The sequence below is a fragment of the Rutilus rutilus genome, assembly GCF_951802725.1.
Source record: "Rutilus rutilus genome assembly, chromosome: 16".
NCBI lineage: Eukaryota > Metazoa > Chordata > Actinopteri > Cypriniformes > Leuciscidae > Rutilus > Rutilus rutilus.
The window spans coordinates 38,003,636-38,023,549 of record NC_140224.1 but is presented as its reverse complement, the minus strand read 5'-3'; the positions used below and the strand labels follow the sequence as shown (position 1 = coordinate 38,023,549).

Below are 19,914 nucleotides of genomic sequence, written 5' to 3'. Positions count from 1 at the left end.
TTTTTTTTTTTTTTTTTTTTTTGTCATTTTGGTGATCAAAAATGAGTTTTAAGGGATAAAACTATTGACTGCAGGGGGACTTTAAGTAAGCAAGGAGTAGTTGACTTCAGATCAACATTGAGCAATTAATCAGGAAAAAAAATTCTCTTTACACAAACTTTGCTGGAGTAGCAATAAGGTAGTGAATAATGTGTGTGTTGGTTCAGTACAAAAACATTTAAAAATTCTCATAGTTCATCACATAAAACTAAACTTTGATAAAGTTATGATACTGACCCTGCTTTGCTTTAGTTCATTTCTGAACATCAATCCTAAACTCTTTAGGACCTCAAAGACAGTACAATACACTTATGGAACAAACAGACTGCAGATTAAATCTTTGCAGGGAGAGGTTGTGTTTTTCCTGTGCTTTAAAAAATATTCTAAACTGAGAGTTAGACAAACAGTGATACAATAACTGATGTATTCACTAACTTTGGGCATGAAGTAGACACTAACACACCAACCAGTGGCATGGCATTTGCCACACACACTCAAAGGAATGTGAAATGTTTGCAGCAAAATCTATTCTGAGCAAAAAGACAAACAGAGAAAAGGAGGCAGCTAAAAAAAAGTCCTTGAGATGTCTGAGCAAAAAACATTTGTGGTTTTCAAGTCTGATCCATGTCATTTCTTTTTTGCTGCTTTAGGGCTGCTTTTCATTCTTTTGGTAAAAACTTTATGACGGGGATGTTTTAACCTGAGGGAAACTCTTATAAGACCAGGTGAATCAATAGTATTGTTTATATACTCAGTCAAGCTCAGGTGCGTGTGGCTATTTTCTCTCTCCGGATGGCTCATTCTCAGACGCGGGCCGGTCCTGAGGTTTGACATCACTTACTGTACAACTGAGGACAAATGTGGGAATGAGTGAAACTCGACTGTAGCTATTGCAGTTGTTCTATGTGAATCATTACAACATGGTTGGATCTGTTTCCTTCTATTATGCTTTAAGACACAGAGCATATTGGTTATTAATTATCTGACAAATACTGTCTTTCATGAATTATTCCCCTTAGTTGTAAATGAGTCAGTTATGGCTACAGGTCTCACAAGGATGCAAGTACTCTGACTCTGTGACAGAATAACAGTTGGCTTTTCTTCACATTTTTGTTAAAATTAAACAAGGTCACCCTCTTCATTTCTGAGTTTCACCTATCTAGCTTTTTTTTGTTTTTACTTTTAACTTGACATTGTGTACAAAAAATATTGTGACTTTTCTATCAAATTGCATGCTATCTTCCTCATTTGTTATTCGTTTAGGATAAAATAATTTGCTGAATGACTAAATGTAAAAGTATCAATGGTAATTAAAAGCAGGAGCAGATCAAATGTAAATTGTTACAATCGGATTAATCATCAAACTTTGTTACACTTCAATGGAAAAACTGATTTGCCTGAACGACACAATATCGTTAAAACTGGTAACATGCAATAGTTAGCTATTTCCACCTTGTTTAACCAATAAACTTTAGCTTTGTTGGTATAAGTAGATTCAGTAATGTTGACGGATAAAACCATGTTAATATAGAGTTTTTTCAGTGCACTGACAGATTGTTGTCAAAGGGGTTTATATTACAGCTCTCTTCTTATCTGATGTGGTGGTCTGGATGCTTAATGGCCTCTTTTTACTTGCAAGGAAAAAAGGTTCCTCTGAGACTGTGGAGAGCGGTTGTGCTATTCTATATTTGCTCTGACCATATACACATGCTCCACCCTTTACACACAGCCCACATGAACCACGCCGGTCCTTTAGACCTCATGAAGCTTAAAATGTCCTTGAGCTATAAATTCCTTGATGCAAGATGCCATATATTTGGTCACATAAGCTATAGATCAAAAGTAAAAGTTTGAAATTGTGTATGTCGTACCTAAGCTTGCATCTCCACACACTGAGCTTAAATGTTCAGCTTGATGTGAGTGAATGGAGGCATGGGGCCATTCCTCTGAGATCTGCCGAACTGCGTGTGGGTGGGAGGGTGAGGTCAGTTTGAGTAAATCATCTGTACCACATACAGGAGGGGTTCTGCGTAAATGAGCATGTTGGAGTTTCACTGGCGCTCTAAATAGCCGACGCACAGTAATAAACAGCTGATTAGCTGCTACAGAACGCAGGTTCTTCCTCCTCGAAGGCCGATGCTAAGTGCTAGCAGATGACGGGACGGGACAGGAGTTTGGCAGACCTAGGGCACAGATACAATGAAAAAGAGAGTTTGGTTAGGGCAGTGCCATACTACTAAGTGTTTCTGGGCCATCACTAAGGGTTATGTGTATTCCTGGACTCTAGACACTAATTAGTACTTACAGATTTAGATGCAACTTAAAAACTCTGTGGAGAAAACAGTTCTGGCATTATTGGATTCAAGTCCTATTTTGCAACAGCACTGAAAGAGATCTTAGTACACACATCCCTTATGTTTAGACTTTCAGCTACCACTCAAAGTATAGTAACTAAAGCACCTGTTTATTATTTGTTTAATAAAATCTTTACAACAGAAAACACATCAAGAATTTAGGATAAGGTAAAATTATTTTATAAGAATTGTATTAATCTCTTAAGGGAAATGTAAAAGTTGTATTACAAGAGACTATATGTTGTTCATAACAAACTGGCCTGACAGAGTATAAATATAATTAGGAAATTATTCATTTAAATCCTTGTGTCTTTGATATCTCAGCAACGGATAGAAGGAAAGAATATCTGAAGACACAAAACCAGGCCAGAAACATTTCCCTCAAAACAAACACACATACAGTATATACAGTTGAAAAGACCTGCTATATGTCCCAAGGCAATCCCTCACTTCAACTCAATAATCATTTCTAACTATACATAAAAAAATAAAAAAAAGTTTTACATGAGTACATCACTTTTGACTAAGCCATCATTCAAATACATAAATAATATTTCATTGTTCAGTACTGCTTAAGGAAGTTATGTAATTAATTTTTCGCATGATGTTTCAATAATGTCACAAACTTCCTCAACAGGGCTTGACATTAACTTTTTTGCTCACCAGCCACTGTGGCAAGTGGTTTTCCAAAGTTACTGGCCACTCTGTATTTTCACTGGCCACCATTTTGACATCGATACCATGAGGGAAACTGCCATACAGATATTTTTGAATATTAACTCATAATTTGGCAAAACGTATATTAGTTCTTTCCCTGACAATTTTTTTTTAAAGTTGCCAGCCATCACCAGCATTTTTGACCATTTTCACACGTTTCATTGCCCCCAGAATATTTAAAAAAAAAGAAATGTTTTATTCTAACTTCATGCATTCCTTTTTTTATCAACACTTGAATGTGGGTAAGTTTAATTTTAAAAAAAGCAACATTTTGAGCAAAAAGGTGTAAAAATTGACATTTTTGTCAAAGAATCCATCCAGATCAGATTCAAAGCGATGATCAAACACAGATGGAGTAGATCAAGTCCCTCAACACCTCAATGCATCAATGCTTCTGCACAAATGCATCTAATTTTTGGAAAGCCGGAAATTTCTGTCAATTGCAGTGGACTTTATGGCAGGTAATTTAAGACCTGACGCATGGATCCTTAGTTGGGTCTGAGCACAAAATCTGTGGGAATGATTCAAAGTATGCACAATACACACAATCCCACGCCAAAATTCAAGCCCTGTAACACCAACAATATGAAAACGAGTGAGTGAGGGGAGGCGGGTTTGTGTGTAACTCACTGTCAGAGAGACGAGAGAGCGAGAAACCTCAGCTGGTATCGTGTGTCTATTCTGCAGAAAATTTGTATTGGAAGAGTTTCAGATATTTCAGTATCGATATGTATGGGTTAGGGTTAGGGTTAGGGACAACTTTTTTTTTTATAATAAATTTATAATAATAAGTTATAATTTCATATAAATTTCTACCCGCCAAAGTGTCTAGTAGGAGTGACTGCGTTATTCGCCACTGCTGAAATCCACCCGCATTTGGTGGGTGTTAATGTCAAGCCCTGATCCTCAAGTATCTCAGCAGTCTTCTTCATGAAGTCTGAGTAGTATCATAAGAATGTTCTCTCTTCGATCAGGCTGATTGATTTATCGATCAACATGTCTTTGTTTTCCGCAAACTTGTAGCCAAACAGAGTCATGGTGGGGCCGCACACTTTCTGCACCAGCTGAACCAGTTTGAAGGGAATGTTGAACCTCCATTTCTCCACCTGTTCAGAGGAGTTTTTCTGGGTGGAATAAACTCCACTGACCTCCTTAGATGCCTGAGTATTTTGTAGGATCCACTCTTCCACCGTTGCGGTGAAGGGAATGCCTATAAAGCTGTACATCTCTGTAGCTTTGTGCATTGGGAATCGTGCGATGTCCTCGTAGCGCACTAGCATGTAGCGTCCGCGAAGCCATGGTGGCTGTTTGAGTCCGATCTCAGCAGACATACGGATGTTGTCGCAGTTTCCTTTGAGTTTTCTCACTTCGTCCTCGTCCACTGGAAGGTCTTCGTCCACGGCCCACCTCTTCCAGATCTTGTACTTGCTGGAGAAGGCAACCATTCGAGAGGCGAGAACGGCGCGAGGGTCCCTGACCAGCTGGATGAACTTCATGTCGAGTCTGGGATCCTCAGCTAGCGGACGTAGCGTCTCTAGCTGTCGCACGCGGACGGATTTAATGGCGTGATGCTCCTTCTGCTTGCAGGACTGAGTGGCCAGCGTAAGGTTTAGCGGCCCGCAGCGCCGCATGCGACAGTGGTAGCGCTCGAACGCTTTCCTCACGAACGGCGTGCAGACGGGATCCTCACACAGCGACTGGCTGGACTCGCGGCGGAAGAGCGAAGCCGTCACATGATCCTGCGGCGCCGGCTCGATGAAGCTCTCCAGCAGTGAGAACTCACAGAGGAACAGCTGATGCAGAACGTCCCGATACGCCGGCCCAGCGACCGAGGCATTCGTCCCGCCAGACTCGACCGATAGCATGCGCTCCACATGCCACAGCGGCTCGAACAGGTAAAACATGTTTGATCCCTGCTGGTTGAAGAACTCCCCAACGAAAGAGGAGCCTGTGCGAGTGGTGGCCAGCAGAAGAATGTGTTTCTGTCCTCCTGATGCAGATGCGGGAGACACGCTCTGCTGGATGGACCAGGTCGAGTTCTCCAGAAGAGGATCCTCGTGTTGGTCAACCGAGGCGTTCTCCAGAAGATGATCCAGGTGTTGGTCTGCCGAGGCGTTGTGTGGAGCGGACAGAGACGGGCCGAGCAGAAGCGGGGTTAGCTGTGTGCTCAGTTTATCAGACACCCTGAAAGAGACAGAAGAAACCGTGATAATCGCTATTAGTGCTAAAAGGTCAGTTCACCCAAAAATGATCATTCTGTCATAATTTACTCTCCCTCATGTCCTTCCAAGCATATATGATGTTCTCTTATCTGCAAAACACAAAGATATTTTGGGGAGGTTTTTGTCCATACAATGATAACCAGTTTTGTTTGGTTCCCAACAGCCTCAAAATATCTTCTTTTGTGTTGCACAGAAGAATGAAAGTCAAACGGGTTTGGAACCGCATGATGAGACAGAATGATCATTTTTGGGTGAAATATACCTTTAATGTTTCGTCTCTTCTCAAAGAAGCAATTTCTCCAACAATAGAAACACCAGACAACTTTTGATTTTAAAGTGCTCTTTGACTGTTATTCACACATACAGAAGAATAAATAGAGGAGATTGAGAGAAGCACCTACTTTGAAATAATGTTGTTTTCCTTTTCTATGATGACCAGAGTCACAATAAAGATGACAGAAATTGTATATTTAATGCGCATTCTTGTGTGTGATTGTGTTCAGCAGGTGAATCACTCTCAAATCATTCCATCTTCTCCTCTGAACTGACTCTGAAATAAAACACATAACACATGTGTCATGATTCCTGTCTGAAGGACTTTAAGGTTGAAGTTATTTTCTGTTCCTATTGTTTCTGTGTTCTCTTGTGTTTAGTTCCTGTGTCCCTTGTTTGTTACCATTGCAACCCTGATTAGTTCTTAATGGCTGTTTCTCAGTATGCGTTCTTAAGCGATCTTGTGTCCTTGTGTTCTCGTACTACATCATCATCAACTGTCGAAGTTCAATTCCAATACTGAAGAACGGAAATACAGAGTGCGCATGAAAGAACCCGGATGAGTTCTTGATATCGAGGATGCATCGAATGCAGACTTGAGAGAATCAAACCGTTACAAATCCCAGAACACGCTGCGGGCGGTCCACGTATGGAAGCCTGTAAGCTTGAGAGAGATTCCCTGAGAACTGCTCAGGAACTAAAACGTGATTAAAGCATTTGAAGGACATTTGCTGAAGTCTGTTTGTCGATCATTGCTGCGCAGCAAGAGAGCTAGTTAGGGGAACAGGTATTAGCACCCAGCCGACGTCGATGTGTAGATGCACTAGGGTGTAGGGTTAGACTCGGCCGTCGCCGATGTGTAGACGCGCTAGTGCATAGGTATATTAGTCTCTCTGTTTATCCGAGGTTTACCGCAGTCAGCCGGATCCAGGCCGATGAAGGACCTACGCCTGGACACACACTCACTCACACACACACACACACACACACACACACACACTCCAGATCTGATAAAGGACCTGCGCCTGGATAACAGAGATAACTTTTTTCCCCCAAAATTTTTCAAGGCTTGCACCTTGGAACCTATTTCATGGTTTGCGTTCTCGAGCCACCAGGCACTGCTGTGCGGATGAGCGGGTCGGAGCGCATTAATGGTGTCGTGTTAGCGGCCGCTAAGTTAATAACTAATGATCGTTGCGACAGAAATTAATCTATCAAAACTAACTTTATCTGGACAATAACTTTATTCTAGAGCTGCTGTAAAGACTAAACAATCTCTGTTACTGTAATCTCCTATTATCACTGTAAAGCTGCTTTGAAACAATCCATATTGGTAAAAGCGCTTTATAAATGTGGGTGACTTGACTAATTATCACTCACAAATATTGATCCCACAGGTAGGGTTTAAATTAATAGCTTAAAACTTTCCTAAAATATAAAGCTATTTTTTAAATAGTCACAGTCTGTTTCGCAGCAACCTCCGCCTGAATCACTAACTAATATAAACAGAAATGCCGTTTCATGATCATAAAGCTCATGAAATTAATATCACCTCATCATGATGTGAAAAATTCCTTTTCAGTTAAAATAATATGATAAAGCTGTGTATTTGCTGTGTAAATCTGTGAATTTAGGAACATTTTCTTTAGGGTCTACACCTCTAACCCTAACCTCTAACCCATCTCAGACACAGGAACAGAGTTAGGGTCTACACCTCTAATCCTAACCTCTAACCCGTCTCAGACACAGGAACAGAGTTAGGGTCTACACCTCTAATCCTAACCTCTAACCCGTCTCAGACACAGGAACAGAGTTAGGGTCTACACCTCTAACCCTAACCTCTAACCAATCTCAGACACAGGAACAGAGTTAGGGTCTACACCTCTAACCCTAACCTCTAACCCGTCTCAGACACAGGAACAGAGTTAGGGTCTACACCTCTAACCCTAACCCGTCTCAGACACAGGAACAGAGTTAGGGTCTACACCTCTAACCCTAACCCGTCTCAGACACAGGAACAGAGTTAGGGTCTACACCTCTAACCCTAACCTCTAACCAATCTCAGACACAGGAACAGAGTTAGGGTCTACACCTCTAACCCTAACCTCTAACCAATCTCAGACACAGGAACAGAGTTAGGGTCTACACCTCTAACCCTAACCTCTAACCCGTCTCAGACACAGGAACAGAGTTAGGGTCTACACCTCTAACCCTAACCTCTAACCAATCTCAGACACAGGAACAGAGTTAGGGTCTACACCTCTAATCCTAACCTCTAACCCGTCTCAGACACAGGAACAGAGTTAGGGTCTACACCTCTAATCCTAACCTCTAACCCGTCTCAGACACAGGAACAGAGTTAGGGTCTACACCTCTAACCCTAACCTCTAACCCGTCTCAGACACAGGAACAGAGTTAGGGTCTACACCTCTAACCCTAACCTCTAACCCGTCTCAGACACAGGAACAGAGTTAGGGTCTACACCTCTAACCCTAACCTCTAACCCGTCTCAGACACAGGAACAGAGTTAGGGTCTACACCTCTAACCCTAACCCGTCTCAGACACAGGAACAGAGTTAGGGTCTACACCTCTAACCCTAACCTCTAACCCGTCTCAGACACAGGAACAGAGTTAGGGTCTACACCTCTAACCCTAACCCATCTCAGACACAGGAACAGTGCCGGCAGGGAATTACACATCAGGAATTATGTAATCGGATTCCAAAAATTACTTAATTATATTATATTATGTTTAAAAAAACTCATAATCAGATTACAGTTACTTTTCTATTGATTACATGATTACATGTTATTCTCAAAATGACAGTAAATTATTCATAATTTATCTATTCTCCCTACTATTTTTTTATCTTACATTTTCCTTCCTAAAAAAACGTTTACATCCGTTCAGAAGGGTTACTGTGTACAATTCATGTCATTTCATATTTACATGAAATGCAAGGATTCCCCAAATCTCTAATATATTTACTTGAAGTAAGCACTTAGATTTGAATGTAATAAGTTATGTTAGTAATAAAAAGTAGTCAATAATAATAATAATAATAATAATAATAAAATTAAGTTCACGGTCCTCTGATGTTGGTTAATAACATGCATTTCAAGTAAACAAATAAAATGTTAGTTTTTCTCTATTGTAGTGTTATAATAGTTCTCATCTAACTCACGAACCCCAGTCTGGGAAAGCCTGACGTAATGTAATAATTTCATGTTGCTGATAAAAAAAGAATGGAATATATTTTCTTTCTTTTTGTATTTGTCACACTCTTTGTTTCCACGAGTTCGTCGTCATGGTTTCTGGTTAGTTAGTTCAGGAGTGACATTAGCACAACACTACATCAACACTAATAGCAACAGTAAGAGTAAAACAGCATTAGAATGATGTATAAGTTTGTCGTTTACTAATGACCAAACGTTCATAATGACCAAACGTTCATAATGACCAAACGTTCATAATGACCAAACGTTCAGCCTCACTGAGAGATCGCAGACTTCAGGAATCTGAGCATTAGATCAGCGTTCAGCATAACCTGTGATAAATGTGAGATAATAACAGTGAGAGACGGTGTCCAGCAACAGATGGTGTTTAAGAAACAAGTTCTGTCCTGCGTTAGAAACGTGAGTGTGTGTGTGTGAACCTCAGTGTGTGTGAACCTCAGTGTGTGTTCACTCTTTTCTCACACCATCTATTCAAAATCCAAACTACTGACTGTCATCAAGTAACACCAACTCAAAGCGCTGGAGGATATCTCTGATCTTCTCACATCAGTGTCACATTCCACACACACACACACACACACACACACACACACACACACACACACACACACACACACACACACACACACAGACAGTGAATCACACACACACACACACTAGAGAGACTGACACTGAATCACACACACACACACACACACACACACACACACACACACACACACTAGAGAGACTGACACTGAATCACACACACACACACACACACACACACACACACACACACACACTAGAGAGACTGACACTGAATCACACACACACACACACACACACACACACAGACAGTGAATCACACACACACACTAGAGAGACTGACACTGAATCACACACACACACACACACACACACACACACACTAGAGAGACTGACACTGAATCACACACACACACACACACACACACACACACACTAGAGAGACTGACACTGAATCACACACACACACACACACACACACACACACACACTAGAGAGACTGACACTGAATCACACACACACTCACACATTAGAGAGACACTGACACTGAATCACACACACACACACACACACACACACACACACACACTCCACACCCACCCACACAAACACACACACACTAGAGAGACTGACTGACAGAATATTACAGATTTGATCAGAACCAGAAATGAATCATAGATCTGTGATAAAAACATCATCGCTTCAGAATCTTTTCACCAAATCTCCAGTAAATGCAGATATTATTAACGGATAATGTAAGATATGATTATCATCTATTCACTGATATACATAATAATATGATTATTGAATAATGCGCTGTTTTTACGCATCGCGTCACACTGATTCTGTTACAGTATCACTGACAATTCTAAAGCATGTCATTATATCACAGAAAATCATGCCATTCAGATCAAAGAAACATCTGATGATACTGTACCATTGTGTGTCCTCGTCACAGTCTCCAGATCACGGTGTGTGAAATTCAATGTTCAATAGTTTTAAAACATGAGAATCCATCATTCAACAATCATTCGCGGCCGGCGTTGTAACATATTAAAACTATTAAATGAAGGAATGACCAAAACACAGGTCTGGAATTGATGTGGAATACAAATAAAACTACCAAATATGAGCGGATCGAAATGCATTTGGTTTTAAACGCTAAAGGTTCGCATTGAGATTGCGATTCACATCAACGCGAGAGAGAGAGAGAGAGAGAGAGAGAGAGAGAGAGAGAGAGAGAGAGAGAGAGAGAGAAAGAGAGAGAGAGAGAGCCGCGCGTCACGTGAGCCATGACGTCAGCGAGTCTACTTCTGCACAAACGCCACTTATTGATTTATTTTATAAGATTCTTACTCTAATCATAATGACAGCAAGATACAATATGTATTTCCTCGTAGAAATAATAATAGATAAATCACTCATTGTTTGAACAAGATGTGTCTGTGTCTGATTATTGGAATAAATTACTGCTGAAAAGAGTATGACTGTTTGCTCATATTTAAATAAAACAACAGGTTTCCATGTTATATTACATGTGAATCAATTTAAAAATTGTATTTAGTCCAATTGTCTCTTTATCGAATAATACATGAAAATTGATTAAAATCTAAATGTATAATGGAATTTTCTAATTATTGTGTAAACGTTGATAGAATGATATGCTTTTAGCTTTGCTGATTAATGACTGATGTAAAGAAAGATTATTTTATAATACATTACATTTTCTTACTTGCTAAAATCCATAAATCAAAAGGAAAGCAGTGAAAATATTTTATTTGTAAATATATTTGTAAATCATTTACAAATAATTATTTAAATTATTGGTCATTCTTAGCAGTATCAGACAGTGCTTTATTTATTTGTATCTTCCCTCTGGTTATTCTGGTGTATGAATATTAAAAAATGAAATAAACAAGCGGAACATAATGATTAAAAGTTAACTCAACAACTCAAAGACCTACAGTGCATTGCGCGGCTGTCGCGGTCTTGTGACGTCACTCAGGAAGGTTCCGGAAGTTGTTTACCGTGTTGCGTCAGTGGTGAAGACGCATCTCGAAGGTGAAATTAGACAACAGACCAACTGGTGAGTTTTACGTTTAAACGTAATGTTTTACATTAATTACAGTGTAAATGTCGTCGATAATGCTCCCCAGGAGTCGATTACCATTAAACAACAACAAGAAGAAGAAAGTTTAAATGTCGTTCTACAGGATTGTTTTACATAACTTACGAGCCACTGGACTCATTTGGCAAAGCTAACATTCATACTATTGAACGTGTTTGTAATACTTTCTTTTGTCCTGTCTTGCCGTTTATACAGATTGTATTTATTCTGTCTCATTGCTGTTTGTAAGAAACGAGTAACCGTATCAGCTCTTCCCTCGGTCTCACAGACCAGGATTAATCTAGTCCAGATATACACGTTTATGATGTTTTAACTGAAAACAACTTTTCTTAAATTATGTCAGTGCCAATGCCTTGCCTTGCATGTTTATAAAAGCTACTTAAATGTCCAAATTGAACTGAGGTCTAATCCTGGTTTAATCTAAGCCCTGTCTGTGAACCCGGGCTTGATGTCTGCGCGTTTAACCCGGACCTGATGTCTGCGCGTTTTAACCCTGAGCCTGATGTCTGCGCGTTTTAACCCTGAGCCTGATGTCTGCGCGTTTAACCCGGGCCTGATGTCTGCGCGTTTTAACCCGGGCCTGATGTCTGCGCGTTTTAACCCTGAGCCTGATGTCTGCGCGTTTAACCCGGGCCTGATGTCTGCGCGTTTAACCTGATGTCTGCGCGTTTAACCTGATGTCTGCGCGTTTAACCCGGGCCTGATGTCTGCGCGTTTAACCTGATGTCTGCGCGTTTAACCTGATGTCTGCGCGTTTAACCCGGGCCTGATGTCTGCACGTTTAACCTGATGTCTGCGCGTTTAACCCGGGCCTGATGTCTGCGCGTTTAACCCGGGCCTGATGTCTGCGCGTTTAACCCGGGCCTGATGTCTGCGCGTTTAACCCGGGCCTGATGTCTGCGTGTTTAACCTGATGTCTGCGCGTTTAACCCGGGCCTGATGTCTGCGCGTTTAACCCTGAGCCTGATGTCTGCGCGTTTAACCCGGGCCTGATGTCTGCGCGTTTAACCCGGGCCTGATGTCTGCGCGTTTAACCCTGAGCCTGATGTCTGCGCGTTTAACCCTGAGCCTGATGTCTGCGCGTTTAACCCTGAGCCTGATGTCTGCGCGTTTATCCCTGAGCCTGATGCCTGCGCGTTTAAACCCTGAGCCTGATGCCTGCGCGTTTAACCCTGAGCCTGATGCCTGCGCGTTTAACCCTGAGCCTGATGTCTGCGCGTTTAACCCTGAGCCTGATGTCTGCGCGTTTAACCCTGAGCCTGATGTCTGCGCGTTTAACCCGGGCTTGATGTCTGCGCGTTTAACCCTGAGCCTGATGTCTGCGCGTTTAACCCGGGCCTGATGTCTGCGCGTTTAACCCGGGCCTGATGTCTGCGCGTTTAACCCGGGCCTGATGTCTGCGCGTTTAACCCTGAGCCTGATGTCTGCGCGTTTAACCCCGAGCCTGATGTTTGCGCGTTTAACCCGGGCCTGATGTCTGCGCGTTTAACCCGGGCCTGATGTCTGCGTGTTTAACCCTGAGCCTGATGTCTGCGTGTTTAACCCGGGCCTGATGTCTGCGCGTTTAACCCCGGCCTGATGTCTGCACGTTTAACCCGGGCCTGATGTCTGCGCGTTTAACCCGGGCCTGATGTCTGCGCGTTTAACCCGGGCCTGATGTCTGCGTGTTAAACCCGGGCCTGATGTCTGCGTGTTTAACCCTGAGCCTGATGTCTGCGCGTTTAACCCGGGCCTGATGTCTGCGCGTTTAACCCGGGCCTGATGTCTGCGCGTTTAACCCGGGCCTGATGTCTGCGCGTTTAACCCTGAGCCTGATGTCTGCGCGTTTAACCCGGGCCTGATGTCTGCGCGTTTAACCCGGGCCTGATGTCTGCGTGTTTAACCCGGGCCTGATGTCTGCGCGTTTAACCCGGGCCTGATGTCTGCGCGTTTAACCCGGGCCTGATGTCTGCGCGTTTAACCCGGGCCTGATGTCTGCGCGTTTAACCCGGGCCTGATGTCTGCGCGTTTAACCCGGGCCTGATGTCTGCGCGTTTAACCCGGGCCTGATGTCTGCGCGTTTAACCCGGGCCTGATGTCTGCGCGTTTAACCCGGGCCTGATGTCTGCGCGTTTAACCCTGAGCCTGATGTCTGCGTGTTTAACCCTGAGCCTGATGTCTGCGCGTTTAACCCTGAGCCTGATGTCTGCGTGTTTAACCCGGGCCTGATGTCTGCGTGTTTAAAACAGGTTAGCGGACAGTGATGCTGGTCTCACGGCTGTCATGCCTGCGCTCGGTCCCTGTGGCTGGGCTCCGGTCAGCCCTTGGTCAGACTCCGTTCGCCCTGCGCAGCTCCTGCCGGCCCCTGATGAGACCCACACAGGTACTGTCCTCACCGAGACTGACACACACACACACACACACACAGCCAGTCATGTGGGATCTGTTTTAAATTTTGTGTTGTTCCCAATCAGGGTTATTCCACCAAGACGAGACTGGGGTTCCGGCGGAGCAAGACTTCCAGAGAGCAGTTCCAGGACGCGGCGTTCGAACCCGCTACTGACACCGCTATTAAAAGTGAATTCTGTTCACCTGTTCTTCTATTAGAATTCCTCCACTTTTACTTGTTTTTATTGCTGTTGTTCAGCCCTGGGATAAAACATCTGTCTCAGGAGATCTGATCACAGCTGGACTCTAACACATTATGACCCTCTCGTCGTTAGGCTCGTTAGAGAGGAGACGCCTGTACAGTTACAGATACAGTTCACTCCTGTATTTATAGAGCTGTGATCGGATCAGCTGAGACGGATGTTAATGCCAGTCTGGGCTGCGTTTCCCAAAAGCATCGTAAGCCTAAGTAGATCGTAGAAGCACTGCCACTAATAAATCTACGATCATCTTTTGAGAAACAAGGCCCTGATCATTCTGTAACGAAAGGTTAACCTAACCCTAACGAAAGCATTCTTCAAAGCTGTGTATGCGAGTGATGCTAGCGTGTCTCTCCTCCACAGTCCACAACATGGGCCGGGTGATCCTGGCAGGAGGAGCCGCTGTGGGACTGGGAGCGTTGTGCTATTACGGCTTCGGGATGTCCAACGAGATGGGAGCCATAGAGAAAGCAGTGTAAAGTCACTTTCACATTCAGACACTATAAGGGCATGTTTACATGATAGCGATGGAGTAAAAATGCTAAAGTTATTTGCTTTGTGTTTTTCATGTACAGAGACAATATTGTCAAAACGATCTCCGTTCAGACCGATCCGCAAAAACGACTCGAAACGCTGTATTGACTGAACGCGTAACACACATGATGTCACTGGTTTCACAAATTCCCGTTTTTGTAGTTTACATGGAGACGATAATGGGATCATTTACAAAAACTTGTAGTTTGAATCCTGTTTTCAAAAGTTTGCTTTTTTAGGCCCCAAAACGCCGTTGTCGTGTAAATGATTATGCGGCCAAAATAGAAAACATGAACATAACATAGAAAGTTTTCGGTTTTTAGTTGAAAATGATGTCGCGTAAACGGCCCCTGAATGGCACGAAGGCCAGAAGTGATCTCGCTATGCCAGCAGAAAGATCTGATGAACTTGTACTTGATGAATGGAGTTCTCGTTGAATCACTGACTGGTGTTTGATTGGTAGAGCATGAACAGATCTTCCCTTCTCCTGATGAACTGAAGCTGTGTTTACAGGATCTGGCCTCAGTATGTGAAGGACAGGATCCACTCCACATACATGTATTTCTCTGGAAGTGTGTGTCTGACGGCTCTGTCCGCGGTGGCCGTCAGCAGAACGCCGGCGCTCATGGGACTCATGATGAGGGGCTCCTGGATGGTACGCAACAGATCTTATCAATTCAACTTTTTATTCTTTGCCTTTTAAAGTTTCATGAAATCCCTGTGTTAGCCTGGTTGTTCACACCTCCGAGTTGGAAAAAGTCTCAAGAAAAGTGGAAAAGTGGGAGAGTAGAGGGGAGACAACAACCAATGAAACAGAGATCTGCAACAGACACATGGATATTAAAATATGACCTCTGAGAAAGAAAAAAACTGAGTTGAGGGTTAAAACTCTAACGCTATATAACAAGGAGAAACGGAAGATCATTTAAAAGGTCTAATAATAATATTTTCATTACATTTACGAGCAGTCTCTGAACAAACACGCATCAGTCTAACACAGAAGAAGAAAGGTATAGTTATTTGTTTGTCGTCTACATCATTGTGTTGTGTGTATCAGAGTAACCCACCGTGTCGGCGCGTTCATGATCAGACGTACGGCTGTATCAGTGTCCTTATCTGCACATATATCTCACTTGATGAAGACGTGCACACACACGGTGCTGGTTCATGTCTAGAGCACTAGAGTATATGAAATATGAAGCGTGCTCGCTCCGGTCCGGATATGAACGATATGATCCGCATTATGAGCGCTGTTGAACTCATGGCGGCAGTAATCCAGCGCAGTGATTGGATTGAACGAGCTCTTTCTCATGAATAAATGCAGAGGTTATCTCGAGGGTCAGCTGAAGTACCTTCGGAGCGTGTGATTGGCTGAATGTGAGGTAGAATCGTGCCACAGCCAATCACACGCTCCGAAGGCTCGCTTCTACCTCACATTCCCTGACGTCGCCTCGACTTTGCTTTTCAACCCGGAAGAACAAAATTGCTTGGGAAAACGCAAAAATAACCAATTTCCACTTATTGATAACATTTATGAGTGCTTTGTGTTTTCAGTGATGTGCAACCTGTACACCTCTGTTCACATCTCAGAAAAATGACCCTTAAATACATTTTACATGACATCAATTCTTACTGTCAGGCGTACTCTTATTATACTGTACCTGTTGAAGTATTATAATGAGCCAGCTTGTAGTTTAATATTCATATTGAGAGGAATATTGAACATTTAAGTGGCGTTTCCTGTATTTTGCTGAATGTATAGATTAGAACTACTTGATCAGTGCTGTGACTAACGCATTAATGGTCCGCAGGCTATCGGTGCGACGTTCGCTGCTATGATTGGCGCAGGAATGTTGGTGAGGTCGATCTCGTACGAGAACAGTCCCCTGCCCAAACACCTGGCCTGGGCCCTGCATGCAGGTACAGTGAGCAGAACGTGCGATGCCTTCACTGACCCCTAGAGGGCGCTGTAGTCTGTGTTCAGATCAATGCTTTCCTTTAGTTGAGCACTGCAGAACATTTCAATATGAGCTCTCACATGAAGTCCTCACTCCTGTGTGGACAAACAGCGCAGCTCTTGTCACATGACCCTCCTGAAGTGGTATTGAAGTGTATTCCTTGTGTGTGTCACATGACTCTAATGAAGTGTATTCCTGTGTGTGTGTCACATGACTCTAATGAAGTGTATTCCTGTGTGTGTGTCACATGACTCTAATGAAGTGTATTCCTGTGTGTGAGCAGGAACCGGTTCTGAAGTGCATCCCTGTGTGTGTCACATGACGCTCCTGAACCGGTTCTGAAGTGCATCCCTGTGTGTGTGTCACATGACGCTCCTGAACCGGTTCTGAAGTGCATCCCTGTGTGTGTGTCACATGACGCTCCTGAACCGGTTCTGAAGTGCATCCCTGTGTGTGTGTCACATGACGCTCCTGAACCGGTTCTGAAGTGTATCCCTGTGTGTGTGTCACATGACGCTCCTGAACCGGTTCTGAAGTGCATCCCTGTGTGTGTGTCACATGACTCTAATGAAGTGTATTCCTGTGTGTGTGTCACATGACTCTAATGAAGTGTATTCCTGTGTGTGTGTCACATGACTCTAATGAAGTGTATTCCTGTGTGTGAGCAGGAACCGGTTCTGAAGTGCATCCCTGTGTGTGTCACATGACGCTCCTGAACCGGTTCTGAAGTGCATCCCTGTGTGTGTGTCACATGACGCTCCTGAACCGGTTCTGAAGTGTATCCCTGTGTGTGTGTCACATGACGCTCCTGAACCGGTTCTGAAGTGTATCCCTGTGTGTGTGTCACATGACGCTCCTGAACCGGTTCTGAAGTGTATCCCTGTGTGTGTGTCACATGACGCTCCTGAACCGGTTCTGAAGTGTATCCCTGTGTGCGTCACATGAACCGGTTCTGAAGTGCATCCCTGTGTGTGTCACATGACGCTCCTGAACCGGTTCTGAAGTGTATCCCTGTGTGCGCCACATGACGCTTCTGAACCGGTTCTGAAGTGTATCCCTGTGTGTCACATGACGCTCCTGAACCGGTTCTGAAGTGTATCCCTGTGTGTGTCACATGAACCGGTTCTGAAGTGTATCCTTGTGTGTGTGTCACATGACGCTCCTGAACCGGTTCTGAAGTGCATCCCTGTGTGTGTGTCACATGACGCTCCTGAACCGGTTCTGAAGTGCATCCCTGTGTGTGTGTCACATGACGCTCCTGAACCGGTTCTGAAGTGTATCCTTGTGTGTGTGTCACATGACGCTCCTGAACCGGTTCTGAAGTGCATCCCTGTGTGTGTGTCACATGACGCTCCTGAACCGGTTCTGAAGTGCATCCCTGTGTGTGTGTGTCACATGACGCTCCTGAACCGGTTCTGAAGTGTATCCCTGTGTCACATGACTCTAATGAAGTGTACTGAAGTGTATCCCTGTGTCACATGACTCTAATGAAGTGTACTGAAGTGTATCCCTGTGTCACATGACTCTAATGAAGTGTACTGAAGTGTATCCCTGTCTGCAGGAGTGATGGGGGCCGTCGTGGCCCCGCTGACTCTGCTGGGCGGACCCCTGGTGATGCGAGCCGCCTGGTACACCGCAGGCATTGTGGGAGGTTTGTCGACGGTGGCCATGTGCGCTCCCAGCGAGAAGTTCCTGAGCATGGGCGGGCCGCTGGCCGTGGGCTTCGGGCTCGTGTTCGCCTCGTCTCTGGGTACGGCTCTCTCGCGCTGGACTGGTGTTTCCCATGAGCCCGCAGGATCTGACCTCTGCTGTTCTCCACAGGCTCCATGTTCCTGCCGCCCAGCTCTGCGCTCGGGGCCGGGCTCTACTCCGTGGCCGTGTACGGAGGACTGCTGCTGTTCAGCATGTTTCTGCTGTACGACACGCAGAAGGTCATCAAGCGCGCCGAGACGCACCCTCTTTATGGCGTTCAGAAATACGACCCCATTAATGCGTGAGTGTGTCTGTGGACAAGTGGAAGAAAACGTCTCTTTCATGACATCACACATGCCTGTCCACACGCTGTGAACGACGTCACGCTCACGTGTTTTTCTCTTGCAGATGCATGGGCATTTACATGGACACGCTCAACATCTTCATGCGGATGGTGATGATTCTGGCCAACGGCGGAAACAGAAGGAAGTAGTTCATCGAGACAAGACGACATGAGATTGGCCTGGAGAAGATGATGTAGCTAAAAGTGTTGATCATTTATTTTGCATTCATTTGTTTAAAAGCAGAAGAAAACCTTTGGCTTGTTTTCAGATGAATTCCATGTCAAGCGTCGGACAGTGATCTAATGTTTCTTCACAGATGCGAGTTAATGCAGATCTTCTCAGTTCCACATTTGGTGTAATTATAACAACAAATATTTGTGTCTATTTATTTTACAGATTAGCTGACAGCCGACTAGAGAATGGGTCAGCTAGCCCTAACCCTAACGCTCGTCTCACTGATTCTTGTGTTCTAAGAGTTTGACACTCGTGGTTCAATAAACTTTATTTGCATTTACATTTTCCATCTTAATTGTTCAGTGTATTGCTTTGCAACAGACATCAAGCGCCACTTTATAAGACAATTTACAATTTGTGTACAAATTTATCCATGAAAATGTCTCTGTCAGAAAATGCAAGTGTTTTAGTGTCAGTACTACATTAAACTACCATATATAATGTGATTATAATGTATAATAACCCAGTGGGTGAATATTTGTGGCCCTGATATGCCAAATGTCTGATGTCACCAGTAAAAAGTGTCCGACAGTTGAAATATCTGGTCAGTGATTATAGGAATAATAATCCTGTAGTTTCGGCTTCAGAATCATCAATATTTCTATTCTGGTGTCGTCATCGGGTTTCCAGCACCAACTCTAAGCCTATTCATTTACACACCCAATATAATACTTAATTTAGCATTTTAATCAATTTGCAGTACATTACATTACAACAGTATGTGTTTTAACTTTTACCATATGTTTTGGAGTATCGCAATAATACGGTAGCATGAGTTGAGCATCGTGATGTGTGTGTGGTATCGCTACACCCCTAGTGAGATCTAAAGACATTAGAAATATCACTGAACGTTATAGCAGAATGATGTTGAATCCCCAAACTTCAGATATGCTTTCAAGCACTAATCTCATGTTAGCTTGCCCTTTCATTGGTTTCTTTGAGACAAATTCAGTGTTTTCTGATCATTTTACCTATCGACCATGACCTACAATCCAGATTATGATGGTATTTTTGGGACAGATCCGCA

The 19,914-nt window shown here is 43.5% G+C and overlaps 2 protein-coding genes across 3 annotated transcripts; one reads left to right on the top strand and one right to left on the bottom strand.

Annotated features, from left to right (window-relative positions):
• Window positions 1–2,507: 2,507 nt before the first annotated feature.
• chst3b (carbohydrate (chondroitin 6) sulfotransferase 3b) lies at window positions 2,508–10,578 on the bottom strand. Its single transcript, XM_084435239.1, has 3 exons — window positions 10,308–10,578; window positions 5,734–5,882; window positions 2,508–5,294 (listed from the first exon to the last, which is right to left on the bottom strand). Exons 2-3 carry the CDS (start codon window positions 5,811–5,813, stop codon window positions 4,058–4,060), a joined length of 1,317 nt encoding a protein of 438 aa, XP_084291365.1. The 5' UTR covers window positions 5,814–5,882; window positions 10,308–10,578; the 3' UTR covers window positions 2,508–4,057.
• Window positions 10,579–11,334: 756 nt separating this feature from the next.
• Window positions 11,335–19,174, top strand: ghitm (growth hormone inducible transmembrane protein). 2 transcript variants are annotated; one of them, XM_084433578.1, is made up of 10 exons: window positions 11,342–11,456; window positions 13,727–13,860; window positions 13,952–14,054; window positions 14,489–14,600; window positions 15,173–15,314; window positions 16,471–16,579; window positions 18,179–18,367; window positions 18,439–18,610; window positions 18,718–18,846; window positions 19,050–19,174. In XM_084433578.1, exons 2-9 carry the CDS (start codon window positions 13,741–13,743, stop codon window positions 18,800–18,802), a joined length of 1,032 nt encoding a protein of 343 aa, XP_084289704.1. In that variant the 5' UTR covers window positions 11,342–11,456; window positions 13,727–13,740; the 3' UTR covers window positions 18,803–18,846; window positions 19,050–19,174. The 2 variants fall into 2 exon arrangements, with proteins under 2 accessions (XP_084289703.1, XP_084289704.1); XM_084433577.1 differs by having other exon boundaries at window positions 11,335–11,456; window positions 18,718–19,174.
• The last annotated feature ends 740 nt before the right edge of the window (window positions 19,175–19,914 follow it).

Coding starts and splice junctions, on each gene's coding strand:
- ghitm (XM_084433577.1), top strand. CDS start 13,741: ATGCTGGTCTCACGGCTGTCATGCCTGCGCTCGGTCCCTGTGGCTGGG. Junction 15,315..16,470: donor TGATGAGGGGCTCCTGGATG/GTACGCAACAGA, acceptor AATGGTCCGCAG/GCTATCGGTGCGACGTTCGC. Junction 18,611..18,717: donor AAATACGACCCCATTAATGC/GTGAGTGTGTCT, acceptor TTTCTCTTGCAG/ATGCATGGGCATTTACATGG.
- chst3b (XM_084435239.1), bottom strand. CDS start 5,813: ATGCGCATTAAATATACAATTTCTGTCATCTTTATTGTGACTCTGGTC. Junction 5,295..5,733: donor GAAAACAACATTATTTCAAA/GTAGGTGCTTCT, acceptor TGTCTCTTTCAG/GGTGTCTGATAAACTGAGCA.